At 33.5% G+C, this 27,559-nt stretch overlaps 1 protein-coding gene across 10 annotated transcripts in view; it reads right to left on the bottom strand.

The window, feature by feature from the left end:
- The window catches only part of LOC100880577 (uncharacterized), a 789,502-nt gene that overhangs the window by 275,668 nt on the left and 486,275 nt on the right, over nt 1–27,559 (bottom strand). For all 10 annotated transcript variants that reach the window (XM_076530101.1, XM_076530102.1, XM_076530100.1 and 7 more), the window contains 2 exons: nt 15,188–15,308; nt 10,128–10,312 (listed from right to left, as the gene is read on the bottom strand). In XM_076530101.1, coding sequence (XP_076386216.1) covers nt 10,128–10,312; nt 15,188–15,308 — 306 coding nt within the window. The remainder of the gene's footprint in view (nt 1–10,127; nt 10,313–15,187; nt 15,309–27,559) is intronic.

Raw genomic sequence — 27,559 nt, forward strand, 5'->3', positions numbered from 1 at the left:
CGAGCTCATCAAGTCATACCTTGAAAATAGAACATTTTTCGTAAAAATTCAAGATTCTTGTTCCAACTCGTATCAAATTGAGGCAGGGGTTCCACAGGGAAGCATACTAGGGCCCCTACTTTATACGCTATACACTGCTGACGTACCTACTACAGATGAAACTGCAATATTTACGTTTGCAGACGATACAGCTATCCTAGCCGTTCACGAAGACCCTAATATCGCATCTTACATGCTTCAGCAACATCTTCTAAAACTTGAACAATGGTTAAGTGAATGGAAAATAAAAGTAAATGCTGACAAATGTAACCATATAACGTTTACCCTAAAGAAAAGCATTGTTCCGTCGGTAACACTACATAATGATTAAATAAAACAAACTGAAATTGTAAAATATTTAGGTATGCATTTGGATTCAAAATTAACGTGGAAACACCATATAAGAAGCAAAATTGAACACATTCGCATAAAAAGAAGGAATATGTACTGGCTCACTAGCAGATACTCTAAATTAAGTGCAGAAAATAAACTTTTAGTTTACAAAGCAATAATAAAACCTATCTGGACATACGGAATCGAACTATGGGGCACAGCAGCCAAAACTCACATAAATAAACTAGAAGCCATGCAATCTATCATTCTCAGAACAATAGTAAACGCACCTTGGTATGTGCGTAACGAAGACATACACAAAGATCTACAGGTAATATCCGTAAAAGAAGAAGTGTTAAGACTATCTAAGCGATACAAGTTAAGACTGGAGAGTCATCCCAGCGCACTGGCAAATGGCTTGTATGCCGAGGAACTGCCGAGAAGACTACAAAGGAAGCATCCCAAGGACTTACTGATACAACAAATTACAATATAATCTTGCTCAGATGCCTTCCAATGGGAAGTGCATCTACGTGCTTTAATCACTCAACTCGATCAAACAATTTACCTAATGTCTCTATGAGACAAATTGTAATGAATAGTGGGGTTAATAAAAAAAAAAAAAAAATTTACTCGTTAGGTAGTATATTAAATACATTTCAACTTTTACGGAGGCGGCGCAAAATTAAAAATTCCTCAGTAAACGTTGCTGCCAATAACCAGTTGATTGTGGTACGGCGTATTGGAAATTAATAAATCCTGAGAAAGAATACGTACCATTATAGATATATCTGGTAATATACGTAAATGTAACAACTGCATCTTCATTTCGCAACGTTTTTGATATAAATGAAATTGAATCGACTTCGTTCGCATGTGGAAGCCATGGATCTAAGAACCTATAAACGGAGCCCACGACGCGGGAATTACCAAATTTGCGGCAGATGGGCTCTATCTTTATAGCATATGCGGCGATCGAGTCTTTCCGTCGCATACTCTATGAATCTAGATAGACCATAGTTACATTCTATACGCAGTAACACCTACTTCGCGGCGTGCTGTCGAGTTATATGTATAGAAAAAAAAATAGCTATACAAGCTTTGCCTATGTTCGGCTGTCCAAAGGTTAACATGTTCAAGAAAATCCGCCTCCGAAAAGGTTAAAATGTATTTAATATACTACCTAACGAGTAAATAGGTTTCATTCATATCTGTGACGTAATTATATGATTGAATGAAATAGAAATTACTTCGTTAGGAAATAGAAATTATTTTATACTTTTTAGTGGATTTCGAGGTCGGTGTATTTTTTTTCTGAAAATTATTTTATTTATTTAAAGTACCGTCTTATATTTTCTATATATTATGGCTCAATCATTTCGAGGTTTATAGTAATTTATAAAAATGAAATTATTAACTATATTGGGGCTAATTTCTTTTCTTCAGTCTTTTATTATATCATGTTCCATATATACTATGTGTATGTATTCAGAGTCTACACATAAATGCACCGAATTTTACATTGAATTTGATTAAGAAACTCAAAACACTATTGATAAAAGAGTAAAATATTATAGTATACATATACATATGTATAAGAATAAAAAATATAAAAAGTGTAAAATGTGAAAAATGTGAACTATTTGTAAAATTGGAGTTCCATATTCTTTTTCATTTGCATTAAATCTTAACATTTGGGATGAAAAAGGGCTTATTTTCATTATAGTTTAATAATAAAAAATTTAACGCTTTGTATAATATATTACATTAAAACACGAAGTATTTCATACAAGAATTTGAAAAATTTTACGAATTTTTTATCTTTTCAACACTATACTTAAATGCCATTTTATGTAAAATCTTGAATGTTGTTAATCTTATGAAGATTGTGTCTTAACATTTTGTATGCAGAATTTTCTATAGCTGTTGGTACTAATGAAGAAATATACAATTTCATGAAAAAAATGTGCATTTGCATTATTTGCAAACATCATTACTATCATAATTATCATATTAAATTTAATAATTGCTGGGAATACGGCAATATCAACAGATCTAAATGACTTTCAACTATATACATGTATGTTGTTAAGGTGAATATTCGAAATATCTTTTTCCTGCGAAGGTAACTGCTCTACATTCCGTCTTCTCCTAAATTTGGCTAAATTTCCTGCCTTTTTTATTTCACTGAATTTTCCATCTATTTTTTTATGCATCTTCCTCGATCATTAGATATTATTTTTTTCAGATGTTATGACACTTTGCACATTATATTATTTTCTAAACTTGAATGTACTAAAAAGAATATTGAATCTGTTGAACAAATTCGTATTTACAAAGCATTCATACATGTTAATGATTAACCGTTTATTAAAATTTAATTTTAAATATAATTTTTCATCAAGGTTTTAATGAAATTATTCAAAATCAAATATACGATAATTTATTCGATTTTTTCATCTCAAAATTTTGCAATCAGCTTAGGCATAATTCAGGATAAATAAAAATCGCGGTAGTGAATTAAAATAGTATAAATATATGCTTTTTATACGGGAATAAAATTGAGATTCCTAGAAAATATCAGCGTCTATTTAAATACCTATGCAGCTGTACGTAACCTGTGTTATAAAAGTTAGTTATGCTATAAAATTAACAATATGAATTTTGCACATTTGAGCTATTTGTTACCCGAAAATCTTAAATGTATGATTAAATCGAAAGACACTATAAGATTAACTGTTATTCAACCGGAGTTTGCCTGTTACATAGAATTCATCAGTAGTACATATCAATAATATGTGTATCTACTGACAATGAGTCATTAAAGTAAATCATAGTGCTTGTCACGCGCGGAATCATCGAATCGAGCGTCGCAAATTGGCAAACATATAAAAGAAACTTCTAATGAAGAATTCCCTATAAAATTATCGTGCCATGGGTTATGTTTCAGTCTAGACTTCGCGATGTGTTTCTTTAATCCTTCTATTCCCATCTCTTTCTTGCGATGGCTTTTCACATTGCTCAAACTCGGAATATTTAGTTCAAGCGAAGTCATTTGGATGATAATAGACAAGGTGAGCTATTTAACAGCACTAGCAATTTAACCTGTTTAATTTAGGGCTTCTATACCATCTCACCGAAAGCTGTTGAATTAGAAAACCATACTATTGCAAGTTTCACCGCGAAGTACTTAGCTCTCTTTAATCGAATATGATCTCATTATTTGAATTGATCTCTGAATGCCATTTTAGAAATGGGTCTTGTGATTGAACTTAAATCTTTTGATATAACATTAAAAGTGCATGAACTTTCTCTTCTTCTTGACAGGATAAAGACTTTCTAAATAATTTCTAGTCACAGTATAAAGATATCTACGTTTAAAATTTCATGAAACGATTTTCTTACATTCAAAATAAAACTATTCATTCAGAAATTTAAAAGACAAAGAAAAGCGACATAGAAAACGATGTCCTGATTACAACGTGTTGTAGGACTAAATGTAAGGGAGTGAAAAATTACTTTGCACCTCTTTTTTGTTTTTATTTCGCCGAAATCTTTAAAGACAGAAAAAAGTTTATTATATAAAAACTATTTATCCAAATGCATAGTATTTTCTAATACTGACATTTTTGTCCTGAATTGTTGATAGAAATATTTACAAAAATTATGTTTGGTACACTCGATTTGTGATTTATCTATTATTTATTTCATAATTTCTTTCTCACATTCAAATAAAAAGTTGTTCAAGGCGATAGACAACATTTTTATATATTACGATGCATTTCATGAAGATATTGTTCAACCTTTTAGACTAACAGTAGATAACAAAGAGATGCAGTTTAAACAGAAAAATAAACTCCTATATATGCATGAAATTATTCATTTTTTAAATATCTGACGTTGTATCTTGCCTGGTTAATTTCTTAAAGAGTAAATACGCGATCGTTGTGGACCTACAAACGATTACGAGTTGAAGTAAAAGTTGTGTAAGTTAAATTTCTATAAACAGACATGGAATGCTTTTTTTTCTTCGGAAAGAATTTACGGAAATATAATTTTAGTCTAAAAGATTGCATTACTTTCAAAGTATTATATCAATAAAAATGAAATAAAGCATCTTCAGAAACACAATATTGTACCATTTATCTCATTTCTATGACATAACAGATTTATTGTTGAGAATACTGTGCACGTATGTTTCATTACCTTCTGTTTCATTTTATCACCATTCTATGCGAAAAATTAATCCGGTCAGGACCGAGTGCCGGAAGTCCGTTACGAAGCGGAAACACGGGAAAGCGCCACGATTTAGCGTGCGTAAAAATAGCTCCGTTAAAAAAGAATAACGTGAATTGCTGTGGCACGGGTAGGGAATGATTTATTCGTTGACCGGAAGAAAGAAATAGTTTCCCCAAAATATCGCGCGACAGATTTACACGAATTACACAGAGGGGTCATTCCACGCTAAATTGATCACTTTTGGAAGTCACCATCTCCGATTTTACTCTAATCGAAATATGTTGTAGTCCATGTGAAATTAGGGGGTGTTTAAGTCATCATTTTGCCGGTTTCGAATTCGTTAATGAATGGCAAGCCTTCAGTTTGCAATTTTTGCCCATTTTGGCAAAAGTAGGGTCCACTTAGGAATATTTTTCTCAGAAACCACTCAACCGATTGAGCTAAATTCTTTTTTGTTTTATTCATGAATGATTGAGCTATTTTAAAATATTTTTTCTAATTCCGTCAATTTGTTATAAAATATCGGAAAATTTAAACAAATTCTTTTTTTGCGTTTTTCTCAATGAGGGACGTAAAAGGTTAAAATTTATAAAACATACGGTTATATTCTTTGAAGCTTCCCATTTAAAATGAGCTCTTCAGAACGATGGAGCCTCAAAAATTGACGCTTCTACAAGCTGGAAAAGGACCCGGGGTACCTTCGTTTCAGGTAAGTGAGTCGTGTGGTTCGCTATTATGATCGGTTTTTTTATACCACCGGTCTCAAAACAATACGACAAGACTTCGTATACGACTAAATGTTCATACCTAGTAATGTATATTAGTACTCACTCTTGGCCAATGATACACTTATAGTTATGTTAGATTTAATCCTAAAGTGATATAAGCGTGAACTATTTGTTTGGTTATCGGTTTGAAAATAGTAAAATAATTTTAAGAAAAAAAATACACCAACTTCGAAATGCACTAAAAAGTATAAAATAATTTCTATTTTATTCGATCATACAATTACGTCACAGATATGAATGAAACCTATTTACTCGTTAGGTAGTATATTAAATACATTTCAACCTTTTCGGAGGCGGCGCAAAATTAAAAGATTTTCTTGAACATGTCAACCTTTGGACAGTCGAACATAGGCAAAGCTTGTGTAGCTATTTTTTTTCTATACATATAACTCGTCAGCAAGCCACGAAGTAGGTGTTAGTGCATATAGAATGTAACTATGGTTTATCTAGATTCATAGAGTATGCGACGGAAAGACTCGATCGCCGCATATGCTATAAAGATAGAGCCCATCTGCCGCTAATTTGGTAATTCCCGCGTCGTGGGCTCCGTTTATAGGTTCTTAGATCCATGGCTTCCACACGCGAATGAAGTCGATTCAATTTCATTTATATGACGAGACAGCTATGTAATATAAAAGCAAAAAGAGTTTTATTAATTCAACTAATCATTTAAGCGATTTCGGTGTTTTCGCAAAATGGCATTCTCGTACAACTCATGATAGGGGGCCTATGCTATGGTACCTACTGAAGGGAGCATTAAAAGTTTTGCAATGTACGCTAGCTTACAAAGATCGCTAGAAAATCAAATTCTCAACCCAAAAGTTTTATTTGAATGGGCACAATATATTAAAGTGAATATATTAAACAGGCTGATTGTTTACAAACTCGCTTTTTTACGGCATTATGAATAATAGCCAATAGAAGTTTTCAAAGCTTTATGCTATTATCAAATAAGCAAATGCTATGTAAAACTTGCCCGTACGATAATAATAGCACAGTGTTTAGTGTAATGAAATAGTTGTCATTACATTTTTCTGCTACAATTCTTAAGTCCACCCCACACAATGGTGCACTCCATACTTTTGATCATAATTCCCCTTATCCCATCCCGATTGAAGAAAACAGCCCTTTTCTTGTCGTTTCCATCGAGCATTAATACGTTTCTTGTAGAACTTAAATAATAAATGTAGGAACTAATATCTATAAATGAAATTACAATTAAAAAATGTGTCATTGACCAAGAGCGGTTACTAATATACTTTTCAAGATATTAACAGGGTCATTTAATCATGTACAAAGTCTTCTTGCATAATTTTGAGGCCAGTGATGTAAAATAACCGATCATAATAGCTGAGCGCGCCAGTCACCTACCTGAAACGGGGGTACCCCGCGTCCTTTTCCAGCTTGTAGAGACGTCAATTTTCGAGGTTCCATCGTTCTGAAGGGCTCATTTTAAAGGGGAAGCTTCAAAAAATATGACCATATTTTTTTTTAATTTTAGCCCTTTACGCCCCTCATTGAGAAAAACGCAAAAAAGGAATTTGTTTAAATTTTGCGGCATTTTATAACAAATTGACAAAGTTAAAAAAAATATTTTAAAGTAGTCCAATTTTTCATGAATAAAACAAAAAAAAATTTACCTAAATCGGTTAAGTAGTTTCTGAGAAAGAAATTCCTAAATGAACCCTATTTTCGCCAAAATGGGCAAAAATTGCGAAATTTGAAAGCTTGCCATTCCTTAACAAATTCGAAACCGGCAAAATGATGACTTAAACCCCCCCTAATTTCACATGGGCAATTGATAACAGAGTTTTTATAATATTTATATAACTTTCGTTATTCTTGAAATCTCCAGTGACACTGCTAAATTGATCATATTCTCTCTACTTATTTGTAAATAGAAAACTCTCGAGAGCAATTAGAACTTGGTAATTTTGAAAAACTTCCTGCTACAATAGCGAGTAATGCAATCATAAGTGCAATCAGTAACAAGATTCAGTGTACACACACCTCTTTGATGAGACAAGAGAATGAAATTTCGTAGTTATATACAATTATTTTCTTATTTGTTTATTTTGTGGCGGTTTCACTCCCACGCTCATCGCCACTAGACAGCGCATAAGATCGAGACCTAGACTTTCTCACTAGTACTCAAAGAGCCTTCCTATTCATATATATAGTTCCTGTCCATCCCTTCCTTACATTCCCGCGGTTAAGGCAAGGGCCTGCTAGAACGCCTTACTGATGAGTCCACTAGCAGGACCCGGACGAAACGTTCTGCCTCTCCTTCCTAGTTCCCTATCTTATCTAGCTTAACCGCCAAAACTTATTAATATGATTTAGATATTTGTAAAGAAATTGTACAATTAAGTTTTTATGAAATGATTTGGTTCCCTTCGAATAAGAATATCTAAAAACATAAATTATTATTCCTTAGTCAACGTCCAAGCACGTTAATGGTTATTTGTTTGTATCACAACAAATATTTGTGAATGCTAATTAGTACTAATATTCGCATTTTACTGATCTCAACAAGACCTTAAACATTTTTTATTTCCTGTCGAAAATAAGGTGATAAAAATTTCGCTGTAAATTGGAAGATTACTCATTTGCGATTAACTATTTGGGTTATGTTTCATGACAGTTTCGCGATGAACGACCGCCTGTTGCGATTAGAAACGCGAATTAAATTCCTCGGCTGAGAGCGTAAAGCTCAACCTATCATTTAGACTCGTTGTCTATTTACGGCGCGTTGGTTTCAAAATTAATTGAAATGCAACTGGTTCAAGGGTTGGCCGCACGTTGCCAGTTCTTTTCGTTTGAACGATTGCGAGTAACGTAAAATAATACAAGTGTCACTAACAATAAGTCCGAACGATGGCTTGCTGGTGGCTGTCTCAGGAGAGAGTTCGATTTCTATTTTTTCTAAGTCCCGCACGATGGATTTTACTGTTGAAAACGCTTGTTTGATCACTGTCCAAACGATTGATTTGATTTTTCTATTTCGACGTTTGATTTGAATGTGTTAGTTCGTTGTCGTCTTGATTCCTACGAAGACGACGCGGCGGAGACGGAGATCGTACGCTGATTGAATTTTACATTTTTTTCAAAATTCCAATCAACGTGCTTCCTTGACGATTGGGACCACCCTTCATAACTCCTTTGGAGCATCTTCATCTACGAAGGATGGGAAATCCGGAAAGTTGGCGGGAGGACCACGATCGTCCGGCAATGCCGCGATTTTTTCTTCTAGGTACATTTGGCGACCATAAGTTACCGTTAGGTCCGTACGTGACCATTTCTAAAGTACCCTTCAGAAAAAAACCGTGTTTATGATCGAGAAGTGGCCGTTGAGGATGAAGCGAAAATTAACTCTAAATTTATGGCAAGAACATAGAATAAAATTAAGAACTGGAAAAACCCGAAATATTTTAGCTCAAAAACGGCTGCCTAACGGACCGATCATAAATAAACTTTCGAAATCCTAACCTCAAATGTACCATCGCACGTAACAGGTTATATCTTCTTTAGTTTTATATTATTATTAAATAATTTAATTCGCAGCCGCGACATCGTTTAACTGTTCAAATTAATTACTTTCATAATTAATATAATTGTTGCAACTTGTTTATTTATAGTATAAATTTTATACTATTGTTTGTTGAACCATAAATTGCTATATCTATCTTATATAAACTACAATAATTTTATATTTTGCATATATTTCTATATCGCTTATAGTTAAGCACGTATCTGTAATCTATCGAAATGTTGATACATCACATTTTTAAATACTTGTTTCCGTAATTTATTGAATTTATTTGTTTTTAAATATTGAAGTACGATACGTAAATCAAACTAGTTTCCACTATTGCTTAATGTATTTACATAGAGACTAATTGCAAATTTCCATACCACTCATAGCGTTTCCAAACGCTCTAAAATTTAGAGTTTAAACGCTTATTATTTTTAGAGAAAAAAGAAAAGGATGAAAAATAAATAATTCTATGCTAACTACCATGAACATTAAAAACGCTCGAACCAGTTTCCATTTTCCAGGTCGGTATGATATTACGTGAAGCACAAGAGTCCATTAAGTGAAATATCTGCACATATACTTTATCGGTGATAGTAACCAGACGGTTAATTTGTAAAAATACGGACAGGTAACGGAAAAACAGAATCTCTGATGTTGCGAACCGCTTAACAGCCAACATACCACAGAGATACTGGACCATATTTACTAAATGTAGACTATAAATTATGTCATAAAAATCTCAAAATTTTAGTCGTCTATTTTGAAGCTGATTGTAACTTTTTAATATATTCGCCTCGAACACGAAATCGTTGTTTATAATAATTTCATATTTGCTACATTGTAAGGCATAACGTATCATGCAGCATAACAGTTATATTCTCAAAATCAACGTAAAAATCTGTTATGCTCTGAAATGGAATGGCAGAATAATTAGCCCAAAATAAGCATTTAGTCTGTTTCGACTTTTCTTACTTTAAAACAACAGAATGAATTGAATGAATGAACAACGGGAACAACGGGAACTAGTTAAAGGATTGACATTGATTGCAAAGAAATAAAATATTAATAATTCATGCAATAAAAATTATATTTTCTGTTCTCGAGTAGAAAGCAGTGAATCGCTACATTTATTCGTTTTATACTACGGGAAAGGTCAAACGTGAAAAATTTGCAGTCAAAGGACAACTAACCGGGATAATAGACAGTTTCATGAGAAACACTGTAGTTTGCCGCTGGTATACCGAGCACACATTTGACAATCGCTGCTCCTGGTAAATCTTCATCCAGTATGACCCTTCGTGATAAGATATCGTACAGTCCAGACCAAACTTGATGCGCAAGATCGGACTTCCCTGGCGTCTTGTCTGGAACACCCCTGAAATGGAAATGATATTTGCAATATTATCTTCGTCACGTGAAAACCAAAATATCATACGATGTATCAACTGAACACGCGGTCTTTGTGTATTAATATTATTTCAGTAATACTATGTCGTTATCATATGCATTATTACGTTTCGTGTATCTGCTTTTAAACTACTTTAGGATGAACCAAGAAAATAAGCTTCAAATCCGAATTGAGTACATTTGGTTAGCAATTAAGAACTAACGTTGTAGATACACTTACACAAAATATTACAAAAGCTTTTAAAAGTGTTTTTTAATATATCCAGATAATTGTCCACATAAGGGATTTTAAAAACTTATATTTTAGCAAAATGTTATTTATTTATGTGCTAGTTTAGATTGCACATATACTGAGTTATTAAATCTTAATATCACGTATTATTGAACTCGTAACATTTATTTCGAACTCGTTAATTTATTTTCAACTTTAAATAGAAACTCTAAGATTTGTATGCAGAAGTAATAATATACATATGTACATAATATACATATACATATACATATACATATACATATACATATACATATACATATACATATACATATACATATACATATACATATACATATACATATACATATACATATACATATACATATACATATACATATACATATACATATACATTACAGTGAAAATAGACATTAATATGTACATATATATTCAAGCTTGTCAATATACCGACCGCGACAAGTGTATAAAATCTGTGTTTTACAGCTATTTGCAGTTTGCACGTTTCGAGATTATTATTACAAATAACAGTGCAACGAGATTCGCGGTTTTTATTGTTATCATTGGAAGGTGTTAGATTTATTCAACAAAAACTAAGTGTTTCCTTATACAAAAATCATCGGGTCGTAAACTGTCACTTCGACTCAAGAGGATGCCGATGTTTGTTTTTCACTATAGGACCCATAGGGTCTATAGACTCGTGACAGATTTTTCCTTCGACGACTTTTCTTATTCTTAATGTTCTCCTCGATCAGTAAAGACGTGCTTTTCTGAGTTTCACAATTTAAATTAAAGTTTCTTTTAAAACATAGTTCAGCATTATTATTTCATTTCACCGCCTATTTCCTATAGAAGGTTTATGGAGTTACAATAAGACATATGTTTCTTTTATCGTTTAGACGTTTTTATGAATCATATTTTTCTACAACCGCATCGCTATTACTGTAACAGAATATATACTGAATAAGAGAAGTTTTTATTGTTATATAATAACTATAAGAAGTATTAGTTTTCTCGTTATTTAACAGAAAGCTTTCACGTTTCATGGTTATTACACATATAGTATTCTCTCCGTAAATGTTACAACTGCCGGTCTCGATTATAACATTTATGGAATAGCTATTACATTCTTTGTAGTGAGCCAAACATAGAAACCGATAGCAACACGGAAGACAAAGAGGGACTGAGGTTCGGCAAACATGAAAGACTCGTGCGTGTTCTGTCTTTTACATTCAAAAATCAAAATTCTTTATTTTTGGTTTTTCATGAATGAAACTTTAATTATCGTATTTGTTTCGTTTTTTCTGATTAAAATGACATTAATCACGATATAATTACGATCGTAATTACTTATGTAACAAGCCATAAAAGTTTCTGGGTTTTGTGGGGGAAATAATGTTGTTGACGACTTTATATGCATATTTATATTTATATATATTTAATAAACATAATTTGAATTTTAAAGTTTAATGCTTACAAACGATATACTCCGCGGACATCTTTCACACACCGGTTCATCCTTTTTCTTTTCCACTTCAGCCAACCCAAAAAATATCTCTCACCAATTTCACTCACTCTACACTCTTACCAACCTCATTTATACACCACTTATACCAACCTATTGTAAAAACCAACCTCACAGGTTTCACACTGACTGTATTGTCGAAATCTTTCCAACATGGAGAGATTTCGTGTTTCAGAAGAATGGATGAATTTGATTGAGGAGGAGGGTAAATAAAAATTATTTAGACAGAATTGAGCCTGAAAAATCATGATAATTTATTGGCTCGAATAAAAAACTTGCGACATAAAAAACCCTTTGCAAAATATGTATTTGTTAATGATTGCACGGTGAAAATGTGAATGAGTATTTATACATGATGTGTTCCGAAAGTAATGAGAATGATTTTTTTTAAAGGAATTTATTGAACCAATTCTTACAAATACTCAAAATTCTTCAAAGTACTGCCCTTGGGCTTCTATACATTTTTGCCAACGACCCTGCCATGAACGGTACGCGTCCTGAGATGCGTTTTCCGGAACCGCTTTTAGAGCCTCGGTCGCGACCGCTTGGATGTCTTGTATCGACGAGAAACGCGTTCCTTTCAAGGGTGTCTTGATCCGGGGGAACAAAAAAAGGTCTGCCGGTGCCAGGTCAGGACTATAGGGGTGTTGGAGAAGCGTTAACACCTTGTTTTGGGTCAGAAACTCACGTACTCGCAGCGCGTTGTCGTGAAGCGCTATCCACGTAGCGGAGATGTGTTTTCTCGTCCTGACGACCCTTTTTCGCAGTCTTTCCAGCACATCCACGTAGTAGGCGGTGTTAACTATCTGTTTTTCAGGAAGAAATTCTTTATGGACTGTTTGACGGACTGTTTTGCTGGTTGATGGCCGTCGAGAGCGTTAATCGTTGTGAACCTCTTCTCGCCCTTCCTTAACCCTTTGAGCTCTGCATACTTCTGGCCGAAACGGTCCGTAGGGACGGAGCGCGGCTAGCGTTGACCATCGCTGGGCCCGGAATACTTCTTCGCTTTCCTGGGCCGTTTTCTATTTGTTCTTCTTTCATCGATTGATTCTTCTGATTAACTGTCTGATGATAGTAAATCACTATATTCTATTTCTGATGAAAGCAAATTACTAACGAGTATTCCTGTATTAATTTTACACGAAAGTGACTGCATATTGATCGAAAAAATTGACAAACGCATATATGCGCCTTTAGTCCACGCCAATGACTTAGAGAAAACCCATTTATGCGGCCTTAGGCCACGCGGATGACTTTCGCCAAACCCATATATGCGTCCATAGAACTCAAAGGGTTAAAGGCTTTTAACTACTTCGAAACTTGTGAGTACGACAGAACAGAGTCTCCATAAGCCTCACGAATCATTTTAGTTGTCTCTTCAAGAGATTTGTTTAGTTTAGCTCAAAAGCATTATCGCGTAACATTGTTCCGATCGTCGACGCCACTTTTTCCGTGACACGGTCACCAAACACGGGGTCACAAAAATTCACGTCCTGTCCCTTTTACAGCTCGGAGAGCTCTGGGACCGGTTTCGTTGGAAAGCTTAGGTTCCCCCGCACCTAACCCACGTGATCTCATTCCCTTCCGACCAACAGGAGCGGCGTCGGAATTTCATTCTCATTACTTTCGGAACACACCATGTACGTTATGTATGTTGTTGAGTATGATTATTGATTGGTTTGAGGAGCACAGGCTCTCGCTCAATGTTGTTTGATTTGATTTGAGGAGCACAGGGTCTCGCCCAATGTTGTTTGATTTGATTTGAGGAGCACAGGGTCTCGCTCAATGTTGTTTCGATTCGTGTTATAATCCACGTTGCGTAAGATTATTCACGATGATCTATTCGAGGAGTGTAGAGTCCCACTCGAATAATGTTGCGATGTATGATCTTTACCACTCTACAAATGGCCTGTTCTAGGAGTGTAGGGTCCCACTCGAACAGTGTGTAATGTATGATCTTTACCACCCTACAAATGGCCTATTCGAGGAGTGCAGGGTCCCGCTCGAATAGTGTTATGATTGATCTGCGAACCACCCTGCAATGGTTATTCTTTTTTACGTTACGCGGAATTTCTTGACTCTCGATCCGACCCGCACAAGATTCAACGTTCGACTGTATCTTTTTGATGTAGAAAAAACGCCTGAACACCCTCGCGTTTCCGAAAGTAACAGTTAAGAAAAACTCTATGCTTTTGTTTGTTAAAACTGTTCAAAAAAGAAAGGTATAGCTGTTAGCAGATTTATGGCAAGCACATGCTAAGACTGGTTCGAATACGACTTAATAGACAAAAGGGTCCTCAGTGATCTGTATTTCGACGTATAAGCTATTCACGGTGGTCTACGCGTCGAAGACCTTAGTCGCGGCAAAGGTCTCGGTTTGCGGCCGAACACTTACGACAAACTTTACATTTACGGCAGAGATACGGATTCTTCCTAACGGCTTGCTATACAAGTAATTATGATTTTAATTATACCGTGTTTGGTACCATTTTAGTCAGAAAAAACGAGACGAATACGATAATCAAAGTTTCATTCACGAAAAATCAAAAATAAAGAATTTTGATTTTTGAATGTAAAAGACAGAACACGCACGAGACTTTCATGTTTGCCGAATCTCAGTCCCTCTTTGTCTTCTGTGTTGCTGTCTTTTTTTATGTTCGGCTCACTACAAAGAATGTAGTGCCTATTCCATAAATGTTACAATCGAGACCGGCAGTTGTAACATTTACGGAGAGAATACTCTACAGCCACTCCGAAACACCTCCTTTTCTTTTTAACCGACTTCGAAAAAGGAGGAGGTTACTCAATTCGATCAGTATATTTTTTTTTAATATGGGGACTATGACAACACTATTTTTCATAAAAATATTATAGACGTTGAAAATTAAGTAACTTTTCGCTATACATAGAATTCATAGAACATAACGAATTTTTAAAAATATTTCGTTGCTATTTGTCAGAAGACAAGAAACAATAATCGTGATGCATTGAATATATAAATTGCATAAATTATTAAATAACAGGAAAAATCTGTACTTATTAAAATCTAAACGTGTGAAATTTACTATAGCTTTTACAATACTTACTCGATGGAGATATCAAGTGTCGGTTCTGGATATAGTCCTTCAGCTATACACGATATTTCCACTCCATCTTTATCATCTATGACCTTCCTCCTATACACAAGCTCGAATTTCTTCTCCGTCGCTAAAACAGAAGTGAAGTTAAATTAATTTGGATAATATTTTCGTGCAGCAAAACAAACTTAAATTTATTCTATTCCTATTATTTATATATAACATATTATGAGAAATACTATTTTTCCCCTCTGCAGTATCACTTAATAATACAAGAGAAACAATGTGAAATTCCGAAATTTTTACGTTTATAATGAATTATTACAATTTTTATGGAAAATTCTGTTTGTTGTTTGCATAAGTTTACTTACTTAGTAATTAAATGTGATATATATTGCTTTTAATAATCAATCACTATTACTTTGCGATTAATTAACTGCAGATAATTGAGTTTTCAAGACTCTGAAGTAGTTGTCGATTAAGCTTTTATAAATTCTCTACTTAACATTGACGGCCCTTAATTGTTGAAACGTCGAATAATTTTTTTCATTGTACATTGAATTTACAAGTATGTATTCCTTGTTTTTAATGATATCTATATTCGAAGTATGCGAAAGTTATATCATCGTCCTTTTTAAAAATAAACAAGGCAATATGATTCTAAAGGTCCTCGATGCTTTTCATTATTCATCTTCACAATAAAAATTCCCAGTTTTGAGACATTATCTGCATCAAAATTGCGCGTTTAGAAAAATATAATCGCAATTTATAGTAATGATTTTCTAGATCATCTGTGATACGAAAATACATATTCATTTTAGATGGACCAAATAATTTTAATTCTTACTTGCACGATATTCAAACGAAGAAAGAAATATCATCTAATGTATAATTTTGCAGATAATGAAATGGTGCTAAAATTTTCAGTGCATTTAAAAACCAATATTCTAAGCAAGTAGGAATACTCAAAAATATAAAGAAATTTTATAACCACGTTTGCTCAGAAAATAGTGACATTTTAACAGGATAGCAGAATTCATGCTAGCGCAGACACGCAACATAATTTATGAATCACAATATTTAAATATTAAAATTGTTGGTTTATTCTAAGGACAGAGAAATAGTTGAAAATGTATGTGGGATGCTAATGAATCAAATTCAAAGAGTAAACAAAAAGTATTTGACAATTTAGATATCAAAATCCTTTACTGATGTAACCTAGTATAAGAATTAATTGATAAATATTTAATTGAAAATCTTATTAAGATTATACAAACCAATATTTTTTAGTGAATTAATGGTAATGAAACAACAATTCATTATTGAAAACAATTTATGTTTTTATTGATTACTAAATAAATGGCCCTTTTTTAAGTAAATTTATATTTCGGCGTAAAATACTAACAGAATTTTCTATATGAACAATAACAATTTATTGTGTATGTAAAAGTTGTAAGAATTATATAAAAATTACGTGGCACATTATATAAGGATTATTTTGTTGACAACGCTATTTCTTCAATAACTTCATATAATCGTTTTGACATATTAAAAAATTTGTTGCGAATATTCCGAACACCACTTTTTTCAGTATTGTTTGTAATTCAACTTTTGAATTTATTCGTGTTTTTCTCTTTTTTTTCGTTTAATTCATCCAATGGACTTTCTATGGGATTTACATGTATATCTGGGGATTCTAGAAGTGGATGTAAAACTTTTGGGCAATTGTATAATAAATATTCCTGTACTATTGGAGCTCTTTGTGTTAAAGAAAAGTAAAGAGTGATGCATTCAAACGATTGAATACAGGCTTCACAGTTAAAAATCTCCCTCTCACGCTCGTGCTCTTTTAATTAATATCCGATTTCCAGCGGCTTATGCGCTTTTATATTCCCATTTTCCTCATTCTTTTACATCCTTTAGTACTCGTCACTTATTCGTCCTTTTATTCGCTCTCGCCATTCGTGCACACTTACAAAACCAATAATATGTGCTTTGGATTATTTTCCTAATAAAATTTGAAGCTACTTAGTGTTACCATATTATTTGCATTTTTGAATAAATTTTATTTTAACAGTTTCAAATATTCATTTTTATTTAAAGCATTGTCTGTCAAGTAAAAGTTAATTTTTATTACAACGAGCCGCACTTCGAAATACCTATGAATAGTTAACAACTAAATGGATCGAAGTGACTATCAATACGGTTCTTCAAAGAAAACCCGTTATGGTGATAGCTTCGCATTCATTTTTTGTGGCCAGAGTGTTTGTTTACATTAGTATCTGCCTCAAACTTGCACCTTCCAAAATTCGACAATATTAAACATATGTTATTTATTGCCGTCCAAAAATACTATATTATAATACTGACTACTCTGTAGTGAAGTCTAATAATGAGTGCTGTACTCGTAAAAACTGCATTTTTGTAACCATCGAACCTCATAGTCGAATTTACGAAATTGAAGTCGAGCGACGTGCGAGAGGGACGAGCTGTATAATAAATCATTGCTCATTGAGTCAATTACCAACCGCGTTTAGTTTGTATTTTAACACGTGCTATAAAGAAGCACGGAAAATTTAATACGCCTGTAAAAAATTGTAAATTATTATTTATTTACAAATCAAAGAATATTATGAGTGATTGTCTTCGTGTATTATTTTCATCAATTAATATGCAGTCAAAAAATTTTAATTTATATGTGTCTAATAGTTTAATTTATATATTTATACCTCTAGCATATGTAAAATTCATGAGGCCTTGAAAAGTAAAAGGGAAAATTCGGGATTCGTCGGGATACACGAGCATCAAACGCTGCAAGCGAAAATAGTTTTCGATCTAATTCAGACAGGATCTTCCCGGGACAAGGTTGAAATGCACTTGGAATAACCTTGCTGAAAGCGGCCAAAAAGGCTCTCAGGGCCATAGATATTCTCTCAACGCTGTGCTATCGATCTTTAGATTCTCGAGGTTTTGTTCGAGGTTGCATAGCTTATTCGAGCGATTTAGTCCGTGAAAACTGGTCGTTATAGATAGCGAATTCAGGAATTCTAATCAGTAATTAATTAGTCAGATTCTAGGGCTAGGTTATTTTTGTGATTAATGAGGAGCGGTGTTTCTTATGTAACGATCCGGTCTTCGGAACCAGTTCTCTTGAGTGGCAATGCCAATGTTTTCAATTGATAGGCAAGTACTTACGGATAAACTTCCGAAAAGTCCTCACATCCAATCACTCTGATCTTGACACACGCTTTAAAAGTCATCCTCTCGAGTAATATTTAAAAAAGTTGAAGTCGTTATTGTTTATTAAAAAGCTATTAACAAAGAAAAATCAATATATGTATACACTGAAATTTTCCCAGAAACCTGAACTTTATCATGAGCATGGTATTGTATTAATAATATTGACTGTATTAATTATTTGTTTCAGTGTGGAAGTGGATATACAGATGGGGAAGAAACTGTACCCCTCCCATTGCATCTCCACCCAACTTAATCTAAAGTAACCTAACTTTCACTTATTTTGATTACGTAGAAAGTAGAAAATCTTTATTTCAAGGAAAGAAATAAAAATGGACTGTAATTTTGAATATTTCAATACTAAACAAATAAAAGAGATAAGAACTTGCAGGAATAAAGGTGTTCGTACTGTTAGTAATTATTGTTAATTTCATAATTAATATTTGTCAGGGTTAATATTGTCACTGAATTTTTAATGAAATCGGGTTGTATATTATACCACTCAACCTCTAAAATTTATTTCAAATGTTATTTTGGTGATATTTTCTATTTTCGCATACTCGTTTTTGAATTCCAACCAACTGTTTCATAGAATTTATGTAGAATGATTGCCAGGCTATTAACATATGAGAAGTGTTGTGAAGTAGCTACTGGCAAATTATATGGGTCATGTGTTTAGGGCAGTGCTCGGATTTAGTTGCACTTTTCGGGCCGATTTCGGAGTACATAGATGCCTACCGTGCCCCCACTCCCGCACTAGACTGCCCACGTGATGCCGTGTGCCAGGGGCATCGTACGATAGATTTGTCGGGATCCATCCGTGATTAAAAATTTTGCTTGCACTGTTAATAATTATTATTTTTACAGATTATTACAGTTATTAATACTATGTTTACATTTATAAACATCGTCCATATATACATACAGGGTGTTCGGCTACTGGTGGGCATAATTTTAGGGGGTGGTAGCTGGAATAATTCTGAACAACATTTTCCTTTACCAAAATGCTGGTTAAAGCTTAGTTTTTGAATTATTAATAAAAAACACTGACCAATGAGAGCGCGTATAGACCGGTCGCGCGACAGCATGAGCGACAGCTTCGAATATGACGGCCGATCGTCGTCGTGAACAAATGTATCAATACTGTCGGTATAACGTCGGTATAACGTCGGTATAACAGGAAGCTATTAGGTAAAAGTCAAATTGAATAATGAATTAACAAGTTAAGAATAATATTAAATTCTTCGTAATTCGTAAATGAGGAATAAACCAATTAGTTGTTGTTTGCAACAACCAGACAAAGTATATTGTATTTATTTTATGCCTTCAAAAAGGAAAAAGAATAAATTCACGAAAATTAATTTTGTCAACTACTGAAGCAAACGAATAAATTCACGTTTCAAAACGAATGAGTACCTTGCCTATGAAATGAGATCGAACTGGAATAGAATATCTAATGCAGTACCTCATTGAAGTGAAATAAATCTATTGCTGCGTATGTTTAATTTTAAAAGTACAGAAGTAACTTAAATAACACTTACTCATTGATTCATGGAAAAACTAGCTTCGATAAAAAATATTTGTGTCACCAGGTAGATCCACCGATCAGAGCATGAACAGCTGATGTCCTGGCAGGGTCAATGAACTCTCAATTTATTTCACTGTCTTTTTCTAATAATTGTACAACATAAGCACGGCCGGTAAACGGACCGAATGAAAACGCGTGAACGATTATTCATGGATATGTATGTTTAACGATACACTATTCTCATTATAAGATATCCGAATTGAGGAATCGAAATTATATTATATTTTATTAGAAGGCATTATTAGACTGGCTACGGATCGCGGTTTTGTTCTCGATCGCGAGGCATACGTCGCGAACGGTTGCCATGCAACGATGATCTGTTGAACGACTGCGGCGTCGATCGACAGTCATCGTTTATTGTCGAAAGAAACGTGTCGAAATAAAATGTATCGTTGTTTTTAACCGAAAATTCTGTTCTCTTGCTTTCAAGATAATATAGTTTAAATTATTTATGAATATTCGTTCACGTGTTTTTATTCGTCCTATTTACGTGTCGGACTCACTGTGAAAATTAGTGCAAATTAGTGAAAAATGAAAAAGAAAAGTGATAATAAGAACTAATAATGAAAGATGAAAGTGATAGGTGACAATGAAGTTTCTTGAGAGTTTTTTGAGAGTTTCTGTATGGTGATTGATTTATATTAACAGTAAGGACCGGTGGATCGGACCGGTGACAGAGACGCATTTTTATTGCGATTATTTGCGGTTTAATGGGTGAGCTACATTTAAATCTGTTAATTATTTAATTCACATTTTTATTTGTTGAATAGAAAAGTTATTCAATTTTTTAAAAATGAGAATTTGTTCTTTTTCATCATTACAATATCTAACGAAAATAATTTTCCATATTTTATCTATTATTTCTTTGCGATAACGAATAAACGTATTGAATAAATTCAATTTATTTTGATTACGTGAGTAGAGACTAATTTTGTTATTTCTTATTCATGAATGAATGATAATTCAACAATAATATAGATTTTTTTATTCATTATTCAATATAACTTTCATCTAACAGCTTTCTATTATACCGACGTTATACCGACGTTATACCGACAGTATCGATACATTTGTTCACGACGACGATCGGCCGTCATATTCGAAGCTGTCGCTCACGCTGTCGCGCGACCGGTCTATACGCGCTCTCATTGGTCAGTGTTTTTCATTAATAGTTCAAAAACTAAGCTTTAACCAGCATTTTGGTAAAGGAAAAAGTTGTTCAGAATCACCCCAGCTATCATCCCCTAAAATTATGCCCACCAGTAGCCGAACACCCTGTATAATAACAATAATACATGTTATAATAATTACAATTTTGTCAATAGTTTTCCATATTACCCAGGAGCTACTGTTGATGCGTTTTTTAAAAGTGGTTTGTCCTATAGGCCTATTCCACTAAATAAAAAAAATGATAGTGACTTGGCAGGAAAGTCCAATCGACCACGAAGATCAATGGAAAATTAAAGTATTTTCGATTTCGAAAATAATAAATAAATAAATTTATTATAATTCTGTAGTAAGAAATTTAAATCATAAGGATGCTATAACTCCAGAGCACTATTTGTGTTATATTTACTCACCATATTAATATTGATTTAATGGAATGGACTATACATACCATAGTGAAGTCATATTAGCTAATTATTAAAATACTTCAAAAAAATGGCTATTCTTAAACATCCCCCCCACGCCCGATCTTGATCAAACTTGACACATTAATCGGGGGATGGGTGTTGAATATGATGATGCAATACCAATCTGCGGAAACGTCCCCTAGCGGAGATATGAAAAATCGAAAACTGCCATTGCCGGTCTCACGCAATGCCTATATTCTATATAGTACTGTATCAATGCTGTCCCCATCACGATCGAATATTCCATACCTCGAGAATCTTCATCAGCCCTCAAATCTCTAACATCTAAGGGTGAATGTCGGTTTCATGCTGTTCCTGGCTCGTAACGCCGTCACTTGCTTACACAATTGCTCCTCACTCGCTCACTCGCTTGCTCACTCACTTGCTCACTCACTTGCTCACTCACTCGCTCACTCACTTTCTCATAGCCTCATCATTCACCTACTAGCATTCATTCTGTTGACTTCATCATACAATGGTTAGGTTAGGTTAGGTTAGGTTAAGTTCTTCAATGTTAAATGATTTCATCATTTATCGCTGATCGAGCCGCAAGGCCATTCCGAGCAAAAGAAACTACTTTTCTTGAAAAATCCCCCTCAACTCGGGGCCCAATGTGCCCTTTCCCCATCAAAAGACTAGTCCAAAGCATAGAAATGGTTTCTTCAATATCTTCGCTCTGGTGCGTTTCCGCAGATTGGTATTGCATCATCATATCCAATACTCCCCCCACTACTGATCTGTGAAGTTTCATCAAGATCGGGCGTGGGGGGGATGTTTAAGTCTTACCAAAAAAATCGCATAGTCTCTCCACCAATTCGTCAAATTGATTTGAAGCAGTAAACCTTCTACAATTACAAAAACACAACGTTCAACGGTTCCGATTACTGTAGTTGCAACTTAGAATAGTATACACGTGTTTATAGTATAATAGCACACAGCATACAAATATGCAGTCCTGAACTGTAGCTATATTAATCGGGGCCGTTATACAATGCTTCTCTGTGTTGTCGACGGTTCACTCCTCGAAACCAAGCAGCTTTGATAGTAATTGAAGGAACCCAGTTCCGAATCGGTTATCGCGACTATACCGTAGGAGCTTTTCCGATCAGAATCAGAGTGACCTCATTTTAGTGGATTATATAAAACGTATTTCACCGTATCTATGTAGGATACTAGCAGGAAAGATGAGTTACCCGGTCGATTTAGCGTTAAACTGTTATTGAACGTTATTACGAAAGGAATTCAGACACAGTCGAAAAATTGAACATTCAATTTGATTCGATTATTAAAGACTGGCGGAAAGGAGAACAATTGGTGAACGACCATCGAACCAAGGATTGGTACACAAAAAAAAAAAAAAAATATACTGATCGAATTGAGTAACCTCCTCCTTTTTCGAAGTCGGTTAAAAATTTGAAGATGGCTATTTCTTAGTGCATGTGTAACGTCCCTGGGGAAACATTTCTTTTTCTACCGGCATCATCACGACAATCTTCTATCCACCGATTAGGATACCCAATTATCGACAGTAGTTGCCAATTATCGACAGTACATTAGGTATCTATTACCATATCTATCAAATTCGACAGTCGGTAATCAGAATATATATACAGGGTGTTACCTGTAACGCTACTCACGATTTTTCTCCCACTTGCAGCCACCTTACGAAAAAAAGTTTAGAATAAAATTTACAGGGTATGAAGTGCACAATAGATATTAGTAAAGCAAATTTTGAAAACAGTTTGTTCTCTTGGCAAAGTCAAGGTCACCTTGGGTTTTTTAAATAGGAACATACATTTTTTTTTATTCATAGCTTTAGAGGATATTGAGACGAATTCAAAACATATATTACATTATATTTTTATTAACATATTACTCGATTTACAGAAGTGGAAATGTGAAGTAAAAGACTGGAATATTATGTGATGGAAGGCGGCATATGTTACATTTTGAACATGTAATTAAATAAAGTGTATTTTTCTTATATTCTAGTCGCGTGTTTACATTCAGTGATCTCTTTGGAACCAAATAATGGTTACCCTACCAAAGTCAAAAGCTAAGTACTTTACATTTTTCCACTTCTGTAAATCGAGTAATATGTTAATAAAAATATAATGTAATATATGTTTCGAATTCGTCTCGATATCCTCTAAAGCTATGAATAAAAAAAAATGTATGTTCCTATTTAAGAAACCCAAGGTGACCTTGACTTTGCCAAGAGAACAAACTGTTTTCAAAATTTGCTTTACTAATATCTATTGTGCACTTCATACCCTGCAAATTTTATTCTAAACTTTTTTTCGTAAGGTGGCTGTAAGTGGGAGAAAAATCGTGAGTAGCGTTACAGGTAACACCCTGTATATTTGTTAGTATTCGCCAAGGGGAATCCCTGAAAAACAAATGAAAAGTATGAAACAAATGAAAGATTACATTATTTGGCTCATTCGTAATTGTCATTTAGCATCATAAAGTTCATAATTGAAAAATATAGGGAAATATAATAATACTTACTTAATGAAGAAAACAACGATAGAAGAGTGACGAATAGTTATAAGAAATTTTTTAAGTGGAAAAAGCTATCGTAAAATTACGAAGATTATTGGTAAAAGTGCCAGTACTGTTCAGTATATTATAAAACGATATAATAGAATAAGTAATTCATTAAAGAAAGCTTCAAATAAAAAGTTCAACGTGTACAATGAAAGATGGACGGTACGAAAAATTAAAGAGAATCCGAAGATTAGTGCACCGAAATTCACGAATGAAGTTGAAACATTTTTAGGGAAAAGTGTAAATCCAGAAACAATAAGAAGTATACTCATAATTTTCACGGGCGTACAGCTCGGAATAAACCTGTTATAAACGAGAAGTATAGAAGAAAGAGATTAGATTTCGCAAGAGAATATTCATGCAGAGATTTTGATTTTTGGAAAGAAACTATAATATATTTACGGATGAAAGTAAATTTATATCTTTCCTTAATAAAAAAGATATAAAGTTTTTAATAAGAAAGATACAAAATATTTTTCATTCAGATCGAAAAATTATAGTGTGACGTCGACAAAATGAAGAGTTTAAAATTCGAAATTTAAACAGTACCGTGAAACATGGAGGGCAATCAGTAATGGTCTGGAGTAGCATGTCTGCTGCCGGAGTAGGTAATTTAGTGTTTATCAAAGGCAATATGAATAAATATGATTATATAAATATTTTAAAAAACAATTTGAACGACAGTATTAAAAAGTTAGGGATTTTAAATTCATTTAAGTTTCATAGCGATAATAATCCAAAACACACGTCGCATGTAGCCAAAATGTGGGTACTCTACAATTGCCCTAAAGTACTAAACACACCTCCACAACCATCTAATTTGAATGCGATAGAGCATTTCTTGAATGAATTAGAGATAAAAATCCGGAAACATACCACATATTAAAAATAAAAGTGATTTAAAGTGGGCATTAATGGAGGAATCGAACAAAATTGAACCTGGTTTTACTGAAAAGTTGGTAAAATCTATACCAAATAGATTGCGTGCGGTAGAATGTAGTCGTGCGTATCCAACAATATACTCACTTTTAACTGAAAAAAGTTGTTGGTCACTTTTTTACAAATGTATGATTTTATCAGTGAGGCGTTTTCCAGCCTCATGAATCATAGTAACTTTATTTTTTTTTTATATTTTGTGTTTTGATACTACAACATAATAAATACTGATACGTTTACGAAGCAGATTCATATTTTTTCCCCTATACCTTACTTGTACTTTTTCACGAAAAGAAACGTATTCATACACATATGTGATGTACGGTTCTGGCTTAACGGTTTAACTATTATAATTTAACTATATGCTTATAGTTAAATTGTCGTTTCTCTATATTACTGTTTGAGTCCGCACTACTACAATACAATATTAGTGTAACTGTAATTACTATTGTAGTGCAGTATATTTATATATCCACTTTCATCAGCACGAAAAGATATAAGCTAGGTTTGAATAAAAAAAAATTGTAAATGTAATCACAAATAATTATGTATTTTAAATTTACTAAATGAAATCAAATGTTGGTTTAATTAAAAATAAAATGATTACATTATTTAATTATTATACTCTCTGGAATCTTGTTAATTAATTATGTAATTAGTTTCCAATTGTGTAATTAATTGGTAATTTAATTTCTTTATAGCGAGTCACATAAAGAAATTTCATCGAATAAATAAGTTGAAATGTCAGAATTTCTAAAACTAGGGACTTTTCCGGCAAGATATCAAAGCTCTGAACACGTAAAACCAAATAACCGGCTGAATAAAGTCGATGAATTTAACCGGCTGAGTCAATAGCGTTCGAATCAAACGGCATCGAGCAGTGTTTAACTTTTTCTAGTTAGAATTTTAAATTATCCACCGACTGACGGATAATTTATTGGTCGCGGTGAACAGAGTTTTCCCTGTTCACTGCTGCAAGTAGCTCACCTGTTTACCGACAAACTAATCGGTCCCCAAGACACGCTACTCCAACTTCGTTGCCGTAAATATTTACCACTTCTTGAGGAAACGATTCGTTTTCTTTCGCCTCATCCGTAGTAACGAATGAAATATTTTTTCAAGTATTACTGTTCAACCAATTTTAATCTTTAAGGTTTCCCAATATCCGTCATATAAAAAAATAATTTTAAGAAAAAAAATACACCGACTTCGAAATGCACTAAAAAGTATAAAATAATTTCTATTTACTAATGAAGTAATTTCTATTTCATTCAATCATACAATTACGTAACAGATATGAATGAAACCTATTTACTCGTTAGGTAGTATATTAAATACATTTGAACCTTTTCGGAGGTGGCGCAAAATTAAAAATACCTCAGTATTTTCGCCTTCGAAAAGGTTGAAATGCATTTAATATGCTACCTAACGAATAAATAGGTTTCATTCATATCTGTTACGTAATTGTATGATTGAATGAAATAGAAATTACTTCATTAGGAAATAGAAATTATTTTATACTTTTTAGTGCATTTCGAAGTCGGCGTATTTTTTTTCTTAAAATTATTTTATCAAATGTTCGAAGGCAGTAATGATGATAATTATAAGTAATTATTAATAAATAAATATAATTAATTAGTACTAATAATTAGTATTAATATGATATACTAATATGATATATACAACCTAAGCACCATGACTTCTTCCAATCCTTTCCGTATGCACAAAATGTATAGAGGGTGAATCAGGAATCGTGACCAGTGAAAATTACTCTGTCATTAGCAGTCCGATCAAAGGCGTTTTAATCAGTTCTTGCATGGTTTTCAGAGAGCTTTAACGCGCCTATAAAGAATTATTTCTCTATTCCTTCTTTTATATTTTTTCAAGGTCATTGTTACGTTCTGAATAGGAATAGTTTTCAAAATTTCCTTTGTAGTTCTGACTGACCGGATGTGTATCGATAATGCGTATTGCATTCTGGGAACACCCTCATCAAACGCAGTAACGGTCTTTTATGTTATTAGATAGACTATCTTTTGGCGACTAAACTAAGATCGTTGATATCGTACATTCCTTCCTTGAAATCAATGTGGTCCCATGGCTAAATTCTTAGATCGTCTTACTTCTGTGCAGCGCCAAACATAATCGAAGTTCGCACTCGTGTGGTCCGATAACGCCGAGCGTTCTGGAATGTTCCTCAAGGATTCGCGACGCAATATAAAATTGCAGTAGAAATTGTCCTTGTAACTTTACAATATTATATAAATTGTCTATAGTATTTCATTATACCGTTATTGTAAGTACTTATACGTCAATCAGTCCTACAATAGTTACCGAACCGAGCGCAATTAAATTTTAATAATTGTAAAAAACGAAATAGATAATGTTTGATTCTAAATGTTTATAATATGTACGGACTAACATTTTATACTATAT

This window comes from Megachile rotundata, chromosome 3, assembly GCF_050947335.1.
Source record: "Megachile rotundata isolate GNS110a chromosome 3, iyMegRotu1, whole genome shotgun sequence".
NCBI lineage: Eukaryota > Metazoa > Arthropoda > Insecta > Hymenoptera > Megachilidae > Megachile > Megachile rotundata.